Source organism: Condylura cristata, unplaced genomic scaffold (assembly GCF_000260355.1).
Source record: "Condylura cristata isolate star-nosed mole 26May11 unplaced genomic scaffold, ConCri1.0 scaffold00024, whole genome shotgun sequence".
Taxonomy (NCBI): domain Eukaryota; kingdom Metazoa; phylum Chordata; class Mammalia; order Eulipotyphla; family Talpidae; genus Condylura; species Condylura cristata.
Window position 1 is genome coordinate 18,168,774 of NW_004567125.1, and position 13,790 is coordinate 18,182,563.

The 13,790-nt window shown below is 36.3% G+C and overlaps 1 protein-coding gene across 1 annotated transcript in view; it reads right to left on the minus strand.

Annotated features, from left to right (window-relative positions):
- Window positions 1–13,790, minus strand: part of SLC9C2 (solute carrier family 9, member C2 (putative)) — a 60,528-nt gene that overhangs the window by 17,106 nt on the left and 29,632 nt on the right. The window contains exons 10-17 of the mRNA XM_012728915.1: window positions 12,476–12,557; window positions 11,097–11,263; window positions 10,393–10,491; window positions 9,673–9,770; window positions 8,635–8,754; window positions 7,299–7,497; window positions 3,446–3,634; window positions 607–756 (exon numbers count right to left, since the gene is read on the minus strand). Coding sequence (XP_012584369.1) covers window positions 607–756; window positions 3,446–3,634; window positions 7,299–7,497; window positions 8,635–8,754; window positions 9,673–9,770; window positions 10,393–10,491; window positions 11,097–11,263; window positions 12,476–12,557 — 1,104 coding nt within the window. The remainder of the gene's footprint in view (window positions 1–606; window positions 757–3,445; window positions 3,635–7,298; window positions 7,498–8,634; window positions 8,755–9,672; window positions 9,771–10,392; window positions 10,492–11,096; window positions 11,264–12,475; window positions 12,558–13,790) is intronic.

The window sequence follows — 13,790 nt, forward strand, 5'->3', positions numbered from 1 at the left end:
CTAAATCGCTACATGACCCAGAGTGGACAGAATGGAATAAGGCAACCTAGTTAGGTGGTGCGTCATTGCAAGACTAAGGTCCTAGCGAGCTGATGCCCTCATCTCCATTTGTACTTATTTGATACTACTTAGAAATGTGGAATGCCTGGAATGATAGAAAACAATCAATGCTACTACTTATCCACTCCATCCTCAGTACCAGCATATCAAGTTTTCACAATCAAATTTTTGCTCTTTGCCCCACTTTCTTCTTCTCCATTCCAAATGGCCCTTTATTTGAAGCCATTTTCAAATCTCAACTCCAACTGCAGCCTTTCCCAAATGCCCTGCTGTTTAGAGTGTTACAAAGACTGATGGGATCTCTTCTCTACTCTCCACTCAAAAAATACTTAGTCGATGCTTTTCTGTGAGGATTGTGACTTTGATAAGGATAGCCAACACTTAAAGAGCAGAGATATTCTCTGCATCACCTCTTGTAACATAACAATTGGATCCCATTCACTTTGCAGTTGCTTTCTTGTATTAAATACACCCAGAAATAGTACTAAAAGAAATGAATACATCTCATTGATTTTTCCCCCCAAATGACCAGTGTTTGTCTCTTACCTGATATATTGATTCTCGGCTAGAAATCTGTTTTATTAAAAATTTGGTATCATCTTGACTTTTGACATAACCTTTTGTAATACTATACATTAAGCTAAGGCGCTTTTTGATCTGCACATCCACAATATTTATCAGTAGTGGTATCATTATCTGGAAACATGAAGGGGGGTGAAAAATGAAAATTTGATGAAGAAAAAGGTCCTGTACTGGACCAGCAATAGCGTCACCCAGGGAATCACTAGAATTGCAAATTTTTGCACCTCACCCCAGAGCATAGCAAACAGCACTCTGGGTTTGGGGCCCCCAAATTAGCATATTAACAAGTCTCCCTGGCCACTCCCTAAAATGAAAGCTCAATGAAAAACTGGTATGGCCACTTTAAGGGGACATCCCTATTTCTAACCTCCCCTCCCTTTTTTCTACACACCCAGATTTTGGGAGATCAGAGAGGTGATCCCATTATGTGGGTGAGAGTGATCAACTGAATAAATTATCTCTGAGCACCTCAGTTTCTTCACATGTAAGATAAGGATTTAGGAGTCCAAGATCCTTCCTAGCTCTTAATTTTTCAAGTCATAAGCTGAAAGTAAGAGAGGATGACAAGTGGAGAAAATGAAAAAAACCTCCCTGGGTTCAAATCCAGCTCTCCAATTCTCTGGCTCTGTAACCCTGAGCAAGTTTTTTAGTGGACTAAGTTATTTTGAGCACTAAGTCTCTTCTGCAAAATGAAGAAAATATCTCAGTACCAGCATTCCTGTGGAGCTATTCCCCACAACAGAAGTCAGTCATAGAGACAGAGTCTTGGTGGAGTGTGAGGCAGAAGTGAAGGTCTGGGAACATAGGAGGAAGAAGGGGACAAGAAAAGGGCACTGTTGAGAAGTAGCTATAAGAAAAGAGAAAGATTTTTTTTAAGTTACTGTCTTGGTTGTAAAACTTTGGGTAGGAGGATTGATATGCACCGACACCCTGGAGCATCAAGAGTATCTAAGGATCGCCAATTTTCTTCCAAGCTTTCCAAAAACAGATTAATTTCTTTTGAAAACTAGACTATGCTGGAACTGGTTCATATATGAAGTTACCTAAGTGTATACAGTAGAGACAATTTCTTCATAGGACAGTCAGAATAATGTAACTAGCTAAGGTACATAAAGTGTTCTGCCCAGTGCCAGGAACATAGTAAATGCTCTTTTTTTTAAGCTGATCATGATTGCATTAATTCCTTAAATAGACTTCATTGAGATTTTTCAGAGAGTACTAGACAGAAATGACAATTTTTATTTCACTCAGAAACTTTTCACAAAGTACCACTTGTAAAATAATTATTTTATATTCATGTGCATAAGAGCACTATGGAAAATCAATTGCCTGAGAAAATGTCTACATTCTATTTAAAGACTTAGGTTCCTATTAAGTAGTTTATGTTACAGTGTGATTACATCTTATATGTATATTTTACTCTAAACAGCTCTCAAGGGAAAAACCATAATCAAAAGTATTCCTTAATACTTTTGTATATATAACTCTGTACAGTTATGTATGCTAAGGTTTGCTAGCATTAATATAAATTTAAGAAAGGAACAAGAAAAGTCTATAAGCTGTAATCTGGGCTATAAACAATTCTATCTTTTGGATAACTTTACAATTCTTGGAGAAGGGGGCCCAGATGGAGGATTCTAATGTATGCCTTTTGCCGTGGGGATTTATAAAAAAAAAAAATTAATATCAAGTCTCCATAACTTCAATACATGTGAATAGCTTTATTTGTTGTAATAAGAATTTTTTTTAAAAAATGAAATGGAAAGTGAAATCACCTAAAGTTCCCAAATTACATATTCAACTCTACTGGATTGTATATAACATAATGTATATAACACAACCCCACTGGAGAGAGAAAAGAGGTTTAAGAGGGGAAGTTGAGGCTTACCTTCAAAATCAAAAAAAGAGGTATGGGCAGAAGGAATAGCACTGGTTAAGGGAGATTGAAGGCCATGGGAAAACGAAAATTCCATAGTGTTCTATATGAGTGTGAGCTGTAGAGAAAATATTTTTTACCTTTTTGCAGTTTGGGCTTTATGAGCAAACTTTTCTTGGAAACTTATTTCTGAGTCACCCTGCTTAAAGTGGGTGTTCACTCACTCGGCAATTATTTATTAAGTACTTAAGATATGCAACGCACTGGTCTTGAGTCACAGGTTACATTAACTACCACAATAAAGATCCTTACCTCATAAAGAGCACCTAGTACGTACATTTAAAAGGTGCTAAGTGGGCACTCCCTGGTGGCACAGCATGTTAAAGTGCAGCACTAAGAAGCTAAAGCCACTTCCACATAAGTTCAATCCCACCTGCCCCGGAGGTGACCCACATGGCTTGGCAGACCTCTCCTGACCCGCCTGCTGCCCCCCTCAGCAGTGTACTTCGGCAATCTGCTTGTTCTGCTCCCTGCTCAGTCTCTGGTGAATCCTCTCACTGCCCCTGCACCTCTGGCCTGTACCCCAGTGCTGCATGCATAAATAAATAAATCTTTTTTTAAAAAAAAGTGCTAAGTGCTGTGGGGAAAAAAAATATTATATAAGTGAAGGGGATCAAGAATAGAGGTGAGCAACCAGAAGTATGGAGGGCAGGATGCCATCTTCCACAGGTGTTCAGGGAAGGCCTCGGTGACATTTAAGTAACAGTTTGGAGGAAGTTAAGAGATACCTAAGCAGAAAGAGTGTAGAAAGTGTGCTCAGAGAGAAAAGAGAGCGCTCCTTCCATTATTTCTTTTAAAATAATGAGGTTTCTTAATACATTTAACAAGCAGTATAGAAAAAAATATTTTTTGAACGTGGAGACTTACCTTGATGAGAGGAGTAAGCCTAATTATTCGGCAATATCCTATTATAATTGTAATCTGGATAAGAGTCAAGTTGTCTGGTCTCAGTCTGACAACGTATATACAAACGATATCAACAATTCCAATAACCAAGATAACAAATTCCAAAGTATTCCAATGGTCATAAAAATATTTCCTTTTAAAAGTTATTATCTGTTTAGAAAACAAATACGACAATAATGTGAGAGGAGAGCTTAAAATTCAACAATTAAATGCTCAACTAAAAATGAGTTACGTCCTAAAAAGAGGGAAGGTGACCCAATGGACTATGATGGAGCATTATGAAAACACCCTGGTGGATATGGTGTAATAACATAATCTGAAGAGGTATGAACATCCACTTCCAAATCACATACAGTGTTGTAAGCCAACACTACCTCAAAAAAAAAAAAAAGAAAAGAAAGTATTTTTTAAGTTATTTGATGGGAATTAAAAAAATAATAATAATCCCAGGCCCTCCCTGGTGGCACAGCTGGTTAAAGCACATCCCTAAGAAGCCAAAGCCACTTCAGCAGGAGCTTGATCCCCACCCTGGAGGTGACCCCATGGCAGGGCAGACCTCTCTTGCTCTGCCCACTGCTCTCTTCAGCAGTGTACTTAGTCAGTCGGCCTGTTCTGCTCCCCACTCTGTCCCAAGTGAAGCCTCTCACCGTCCCTGCACCTCTAGCCGGTACCCCAGTTCTGTTTGCATAAATAAATCTTTTTTAAAAATCCCTTTGATTTTACCCAAAACTGCAATTTAATTAAAAACTATAATCTTAATGATGCTGAAATTCAAAAAACAATGAAAAATTGCAGTACTTGGGAATATTATATTATTATTAATACTAATTAAAGTGTGAAAATAAATGCTGATAAATTATCTTTAAATCATTTATAGTTCTCATGTTATGGTAAGAGTCTTAAGCATATTTGATTTTATTCACTTATTTTAAAAAATTTTTTCATTGAGGTAATATTGCTATGTACTGTTATTTATAATTTGGAAGTACAAGCTTCCCCACCGCCCACTCCAATAATGTTGGCATAGCAATCCCACCGCCAAAGCTTACCCATAGTCCACTATGCTCACTTTTCCCCACTCCACTTCCCCTCTGAATCATCATCATCTTTTTTTTTTTGAGTTTGGCTTTATTTGACCCTTTTTCTGGTTTCTTATATTTCACATATAAGTGACACCACGTGGTATTTGTCTTTCTCCTTTTGGCTCATTTTGCCTAGTACAACACCTTCTAACTCCATCTATGTTACCAAAAGTGGTATGAGTTTACCTTTTTTGATCACTGAGCAGTATTCTATTATGTATCTATATAGCATTTTCTTAATCAACTCATCTGTTGGGAGGCACTTAGACTGTTCCCATCATTTGGCATTGGTGTTTGACAGTGAATGCACCTTTCACTTTGAATTAGTATATTTGTCTTCTTTGGGCAGATAACCAGGCGTGGAATTGCTAGGTGTTATGGCAGACCCATTTTTAATCTTCTGAGAAATCTCTGTGCTGCTATCCATAAGGGCCAGACATATTTACATGCCCACCAAGAGTGTAAAAGTGTTCCTTTTCTTTACATCCTTGTCCATAGTTGTTTTTAGTCTTTTTGATATAGGCCATTCTCACAGGAGTAAAGTATCTCATTGTGGTTTTGATATGCATCTCCCTGATGATAAGCGGTGGTGCAAATGTTTTGTGTGCCTGTTGGCCATTTGTGTGTCTTTGGAGAAGGACCAATTTAGCTCTTCCGTCCATTTTTGATTGGGTTATTTTACTTTTGCTGAGTTGTATGAACTATTTGTGTATCTTTGATATCACACCCTTATAACTCCTTGTTCTTCCATTCAGTAAGGTGTCCTTTTGTCTTGGTTATGGCTTATTTTGCTGTGCAGAAGTTTTTAAACTTGATGCAATCCCAATTGCCTGTGTTCTCAGGGTTTTTATCACTATAGCCAATACATCATAGCCAAGACACCACTGAATTTTATGTTGTGAAGGGTTTTGACTATGTTTCCGTCTATATATTTTATGATCTCAGGTCTTACATCCAAATCTTTTACCCATCTTGAGTTGATTTTTGTTTATGGTGTGAGATAGTGATCTGGTTTCATTCTTTTGCATGTGGCTGTACGGTTTTCCCAGCATCATTTATTGAAGAAACTTTCCTTGCTCCAATGTATATACTTCTTTGTCATACATATCACTGTTCGTATAGGTATGGATTTATTTCTAGGGTCATGATTCTATTCCATTTTTCTGTGTGTCTGTTTTTGTCCCAGTGCAATGCTGATTTAATTATTACAGCTTTATAATACAATTTAGTATAGTTTGCAGTCTGGAAGTGTAATACCACCATTTTTCCTTTTTCTTTGTTAGTACTGCTTTGGCTATTCAAGGTCTTTTGTGGTTCTATATGAATTTCAGTAATGTTTGCTCCATTTCTTTAAAGAATTCCATTGATTTTTTGATAAGGATTATTTTGAATTATATAACACTTTTGGTAGGATGGCCATTTAGACTATTATCAACTAGCTTATAATGCCAATCCATGAGCAGGGAATAGCTTTCCAATTTTTTGTGTCTTCTATTTATTTTTAACAATGTTTATAGTTTTCTTTGTAAAGGTCCTTTACCTCCTTTGTTAAGTTTACTCCCAGGAATTTGTTTTTGGTGTAATTGTAAAGTGAACTATGTTCTTAGTTTCTTTCTCTTCCAGCTCACTATCAGTATATAGGAAGGCAACTAATTTGTGAGTATCAATTCTATAACCTGCCACTTTGCTGAACTGATTTGTTGTTTCAATTTGTTTATTGGTGGCATTTTTAGGGTTTTCTGTGTATTATTATGAGAGCTTTACTTCTTTCCCAGTACGGATTCTCTTTATATCTTGCCTAAGTTGCTCTAATATCATTTCTTTCTTTCCTCTTCTATCCAGAGTTTTTATCCATTCAGATCTTCAAGTATATTGATTTGTTCTTCCATTTAGTCCATTCTACATAGCTTTCTCCTGAAATTTTCATCTCAACCCTCAATTTTCAATGTTTTCTTATTTAAAACTTCAATTGTAATCTTCTGTTCATTGATTTTATTTCTCACTACATTCATTTGTTTTTCTTCCACTTATTGGAATTTCTTTATCATGGCAATTTTGAATTCTGTTTCTGATAGGAAGAACAGATCTTCCATGTTTTGTGACTGGGCTCTGGAAATTTGTTCCCTTTCTGTGGTGCAGTATTCCCCTGTGGACTCATGTTGCCATTTGTTGTAGTTTTCCACCTCTACATTTTTGTTTATTTTGCTTTCAAGGCTCTCCTGCTGTGATGAGACTTCTGGATATGGTTCTTTCCACCCACTGGGCTGGATGGATTCTTACAAGGTTCACAGGCTGCTTCCCTGGGAGTTGCTGCCTTGGGGGCTTTGACTGCTGCCTCGAAGGCTTCAGTGGTACCCTCCATGCTGGGCATTAGCCTCTCCCACCTATGCTGGACCAGAGGTGGCCTTACTAGGGTTGTGTGTGCCTGTGACTGCTGTGTTGGTGTCTTTACTTATTTTTTGCATCATTACAAAGAAGTACTTGAAGAAAAACACCCATGTCTCTATTTTTAGTTCTCATTTACCTGATCTTTGAGATTCTCTACATTTTTACGATATGTATTGTATCTGCTGTTCACGACTATGACTATTATACTAATTTCATTTATTAAATTCATAAAATTAAGGATTACTAATATTTCAAGATCCTAGCAATCATTAAAGCAAATGATAAAAACAGATTCAAAATACCTGAAATGTTTTTTATAGAACACATTTCTTTTATCACAGTACCTTCAATGCTGACTCTAAAACATACAAAGATACAAAATAGTAGTTTACAAACAGCAGTGCTGTCACATTTAACTCTCTTGTCATTGGAGATAGATGTACTATCAAAGGATAAATGTATGTTAATGCCACAATATATCCTGCATATTCAAATTCATCTGAATATACAATGTAATTTGCAAGAGTCATAAATTTATTATTCCTAAAAAAGAGAACAAATAAAATATCAGACCACTTTAAACATATGACACTTGAGATCAAAAATTCAACATTTACTTATACATATCATTGATTTGATGAAGAGTATAACACAAGATATAGATGAGTAAGAATCTAAAACATACTTTCCACATATAAAAAACATAATGGAGAGAGACAAAAATATGGTTCTTGTTAACCTATATCTGGAATGGGAGCATTTTATTTTTTAAATGAAGGCTGCTAGTATATAGAAAACATTATAGAGATTTATACATCAAAAGCAAGAAACAAATACATTTAGGTGAAGATATTAGCATTGTTTAAAAGTAGGAACAGGAAAAATATCCTATTCAATGACTAGCATCAAAAATCAGCATTTAAAAATTTTCCAGTCATTATAAAAAAGAACATAACAAAAAGAAGTTACTTAGATATGATATATGTCAATTTTTAGACCTCTTTAAATTTAATAAGCAGATGAAAGTAAAACATTTTCAGAATTTGTTATGAAAGGTATGTTAACCCCCACTAAAATTTAGTTGCAATGATGTTCCCAATAGCTTCTCATTTAACATCTTCTATCATTAGAAAAATCTTGCCTTTCTACTCTAAAAAGTTTATAAGTGCACAAGTTATGCAACAAAACAGAATCAACCAATTTAAATAAAATCTGTATTTTGTGATTTTTGGAAAAAGTTTACAAGTATGAAGCCTATTTTGGTTTTCCTAATAACAGACATTAAAAGAGCCACCCTGGTGAAGTAGAGAACTAGTTCTAGTCCAGGAGTTTGCTATTTCTCCCCCCCTGCTCTTTGTTTTACTCAGAAGAATACCAAAGAATATGTGAGTAGCCAGGTATGTAGCATGACTCAAAGGAATCACAATTAAAACTTGAAGAACCCAAATATGACCATCCTTATCTTTGTCTTGCTTATGATTTCCTTACAGAGAGGACAGTGAAGTTGCTAACAGAGAATGGAGGAAAAAGTAGACAGCACCTAGCTCCTTCAACACTCAATCAGTGAGTTGTCTATAAAATTAGGGGTTTTTAAAGAGGAAAATCAAGACACTCTATTCTGTCTATTTAGAAAAGGTCATGTCTTCAAGGATATTCCTATTAAAAGTTTATAATACTTACGTAGGAAGAGTAGAAGGTGCCTTATTTTTATGATGTTCTAATATAGATAAAACTTTTTTAAACTTCATAAGCCAGCTTCTAGCTTTTACATAAGTTGAAACATCATAAATACTCATGAATCTAACAAAGACAAAATAATATATGTTATAATAAAGATAAAGTGCTATACTTTTGTATAATATAAAAGGAAAATTATACCAAATATAAATATGACATTGGCCTATTAACAATGATCAGTCCTGAGCTTGTTTATTCTTCTACTTTCTACCACAGTCATGGCACAAGAACATCTTTAGTATGACACTCAGAGGGTATCTGTTCTGGGAACTATTCAGGGCTCTAAGTTAGAACATAATTAAAATTTCTTCAGAGCAATACTTTGGAGTTCACACTCAGGCTTTTCTTTCATCATCTCTTGTCTAACATAGGCTGTTCCTTCTCCAAACTTTATCTAGGAACTGATGAAAAGACAGATTAACATGTTAACTATCATGCAGAGAACATCTCCTATCATTGTCCACAACTCTGTCTTAGACCATTTGTTATATGTTGACCACCTAGGACAGAACCAGATAAGTGTCTCTAAGACACTTGAGGTTTTTTTTGCATAATCCAGAAGCACCACCACTCGTGTCAACCCCGCGAGAGCCTACTCCCCACACCGCTAATAGTCTGATTGCATGCAGCAGGTTTCACTACATCCCCTGGCCAGAAATTTAATGAATAGGATATAAAGGCAAAATAATCACAATAGTAATTAAAATAGTATGGGTGCTCTTCCAAGTATTAGTCCTTATCTAATATACTGTAGACAGTACATCCTCCAGAATCTCCTAGTGTTATCAAGGTTATTAATCATCAGGAGGAAAAAATATAAACAATAAAATATTAAATAGATGGATGGATGAACGGAAAAGTGGAAAGATGAACAGACAGATGAAAATTGATTGATCTGGATATTCAGGTCTTAGTTTTTTCATACTTCATCCCATGCCCATTCAATATTGGGAATATCAATTAGAGAGGTATAACACTTACTTTCCTTGGATGGAGCAATAGCTTTTGGCTGCACCAATTAATATCCGGGCTGCTTCTACGCTGAGGAATCCATCATTGCATTGTTTTTCAAAGCTACTCTAAACAGAAAATTTTAAATAAAAATTTAAAAAGATGCCAACAGAAATGGATTGTACTCTACTTGACCTGTTTATAGCCCCCACAATTACTATTGAACTTAACATATGAAAACACAATTTTACAAAAAATATTTGTAAAGCAGGACAATTTCAAAGTAAATACTGAATATTCGTTTTTTTTAAATTCTTAGTAAAGAATTACTGGTTTACAACATTATATAGGTTTCAGGTGTACATCATTATAAATCAACATCTGTATATACAACATTATTTTCACCACAAAACGTCTAATTCTATCTTCTACCATACATCTGACTGCTTTTATCTGACTCTATAGTTTCCCACTATAAGTAACAGTGGAAAATAGAGCCAAATATTATTCAGATACCCCATTAAAAGTAAATTGCTAAAATTTGCTAAACTTATAAACAAAGTAATAAGACTTGTGACTTGACTTTAAGGCATAAGAGATTTTTTGACTTTAATAATGACTTTAATAATGTAATGTTATCAGCCAAAACACTATCAAAAGGTATATGGTAGAGGTAGTTGAAAACAAGATTTATGGATTAAAGACATGGCAAAAAAAAATTTAAAAAGCAGATATGGGAACAGTACTGACCATTTGTATCATAGCAACATGCAATCTGGCTTCTTCTATTAAATCTTCATCTGTTGGAGACTCCTCCTCTTTTTCATTACTAGGTGAAACATGGGAAAGCTGAACAGTATCACACTAAGTTTAAAAACATACAGTGATGAAGTTAAAAAATAAGAAAATATGAGATGTCAAATACTTCACCCAGCAAAGACTCCAACATCAAAAATCAGGATGGCTAAAGTAAAATATGTAAAATTCAATATTGTTTTTTATATAAAATGTGCTGCTTTCATTTGTGGCTGAGAAACTTCTCATTTGTGGAGATCTGGAAGTCAAACTCTTCCTCAAATCTCTGTGCCTGACAGCTGTCTGAAGTAGTCTGTTTTCTGTTTTTTATAAACACTTAGACAGGAGAGAGCTCATGTTGCTTAACCTGTTGGAAACATCAGCTTGACAGAGAGCATTGATAATCAGCAATCAACTATGCTCCAGTACTGACAAACAAGGATAGGGCACCAGACTGTCTTTTTAGAAATGGAATTCAAGCAAGTCTTTTTGCTAAGCTAACAGAGCTAATAAAAAGATCCCACCTCAGTTTTTTCACATTTAATTAGCAGGATAGATGGATGGGTGGATGATGGGAATGATGATTATCTTATCACTTATCTTATAAAGCAAGTGAGGCAGACTAATGAAGGTTATTTTTTCCCCAGGTATCAACTCACAGGAATGATGGACTCAATCCTCGTTTTTTCTTCTACCAATGTCCAATTAACATTTGTCAAAATTTTTTCTGCTTTAGATAAGTTTATTGTATTTTGTATTATCTCCTGTATGTGCATAATGGCATTTCGCAAGGCCATTTGTCTTGGGAAGTCAATAACGCACACACCTAAAAAAAAAAAAAAAAAAATCAAGGACCTCAATAGACACAGTGAAGATTGACAGGGGAAATGAAAATATCACACACTGGAATGAAATCTTGGCCTCACCTCCATAGTCAAACCAGAGTGCTTAGAGCAAAGACAGATTTTTATCCAAACTTTTCTAGAAAATGACTCAACTGTATCCTTTTGGCTACAAGCTCAATTTTATCTGACTCAACACTAAAGAATGTTTCATTAGTTTCCTTTCTTTCCCTACATAGGTTTCCCCTACTACCCAAATGTAGAAGGTTGCTATGGGTATGATTTGGTTGGTTATTTTTTCGTTCTGAGAATGCTAGTACCATTCACTTATATGAGAAAATTTTTAGCATTCCCAGTCCCCAAAAATAGCCTACCAAATCATATCAAATAAGAACCTTCTTCTTTCGGATAGTGGGGGAAACCTGCAGCTGGAGCCGTGACTCACTAATTTAAGGCATCTAATCAGTATTTCTCAGCATATAGAAAACCATGTGTATCTGCTAAAGTAGAAGGTCTGACTTTGTAGAGTCCCTCTCTCCACTCCCCCTGCACCCTTGCCTCAGACTGATTTTTACCTTGAATATCTGCAGGGACCGTCCATGTCCACTTGTGATTTCATACTAATCCTGCATTTTATTATTGACAGCTGCAAATTCCCTCTAGAAACTGACACTGTGGTAGAGCCTATTCTCTCCCCCATTTTCTTTTATCAATATACTTTGAGATTGGGCTGAGCATACGGCCAGCCAGGTAAGGATAATATTTCCCAGCTTCAAGTTCTGGCCAATGAAATGTGAATGTAATGATATAATTTCTGGATTGTGCCCTGAAAAGGAAAGTGCTCACTGTCCATTGTCACCACCACCCCTACTTTCCCTTTGAGGTTAACTGGATTGAAGAGGTGAGGAAGGGGGTTGATATCTACCTTGCAGACAAGAGGAACACCCCAAGGGTGGAGGGGCTACAAAAGAGAGGGCTCCTGACTCTGGACAGCCCTCTTATTCCTTTGCCAAAACATCCTATTCCTTTGACCATTGATCTGAATGAACCAATATTCCAATTAACATAAGATTTTTAAATAATGAGCAAATGAAAAGACATGACTTCTAAATCAATTCCTTGGTATCCATAAGAAGTCTTCCCACAATCTATAATAATCTACCCTCCCTAGTTAATAAAAGACAGATATACTTTACCTAATGTCCTGGCTGAATGAGTCATCAAGTATGAGTTTATCACCATAGTCATTAATGATATTACTTGTACATAAAATAAACACTAAAAACAAAAAATATATATATATAGTTAGAACTAAAACACTAGTAATCCCTCCAAAGGGAATCATTGTTCAGTTAACCAACACAATTTTGCCTTGACCCACATTTTTAACTCCTGCCTCTGATAAGCGAGGCAAAAGGATTATTCTATGGGCACAGCTGGAATATAATACACGAGGGCAGAATTAAGTTTTCAAGTAGAGGAAAAAAAATAAAAAGGTTTGGAATAGGCATAAGGAGAAGGGGGAAGGAGCTCTCTACAGTTAGCACTTCCAGTAGAAGCCATGCAAAGCCAACAGGTAGCAGCCATCACAGACACAACTGTGAAATAGCCCAGCCATACCAGGCTGTGGTGAGCAGGGGTGGCACTGGGATATGTGCCTGGCATAGGCATTGCGTTAGCTCAGGAGGTTGGGCAGAAACAGGAGGGAATTCTGGTAGAGTCTGGAGAGGCCTGTGATCAAGTAGAAACACAACCTTGGGTATAGATCTTGGTTTTGTTGTTGATCAGTCATATAATTTAGGCCAGATAATGTCACCACTCTGAGCCTCAAGGGTCCACCATTCAACAATGGAGTTTATACAATACATGCCAAAGTTGACTAACAACAATAAGCACTGGAAATGCTTACTGACACCCAGACCTACTCCCTGTGAAGTCTGGTTCTGTTATTTCTGGGATAGTGCCAAAGGGATTCTTAACACCAGACAGATTTGGGAATCTCAGTACAATGATACTAAAATGATAATTAACAATTCATTAACTTGATTTTAGGCCAATTTTTTGCACAAAAAAGAACCACACAAGATGTTGGTTTTTTCATTTTATGTTTTCTTTGGATCATGGAAGGACTTTTGCAAAATTACAGATTGTGTGACTTTACATGAATTCTCAGACCATACCCACAGATAAAATGTAAACCCTTAGGAAAGATGGGGAGGAATATTATATTATATTTTTAAAAAGAAAGGGGCTTTCTTGGGCCCTCGCTGGTGGGGCAGCGGGTTAAAGTACAGCACTGAGAAGCTAAAGCCACTTCAGCATGCGTTTGATCCCCCTAGAGGTGACCCACATGGCGTGGCAGACCTCTCCTGACCCACCCACTGCTCCCCTCAGCAGTATACTTCGTCAGTCTGCCTGTTCTGTTCCCCACTGTGTCTCTGGTGAATCTTCTCACTGTCCCTGCACCTCTGGCCTGTACACCAGCTCTGTATGCATAAATAAATAAATCTT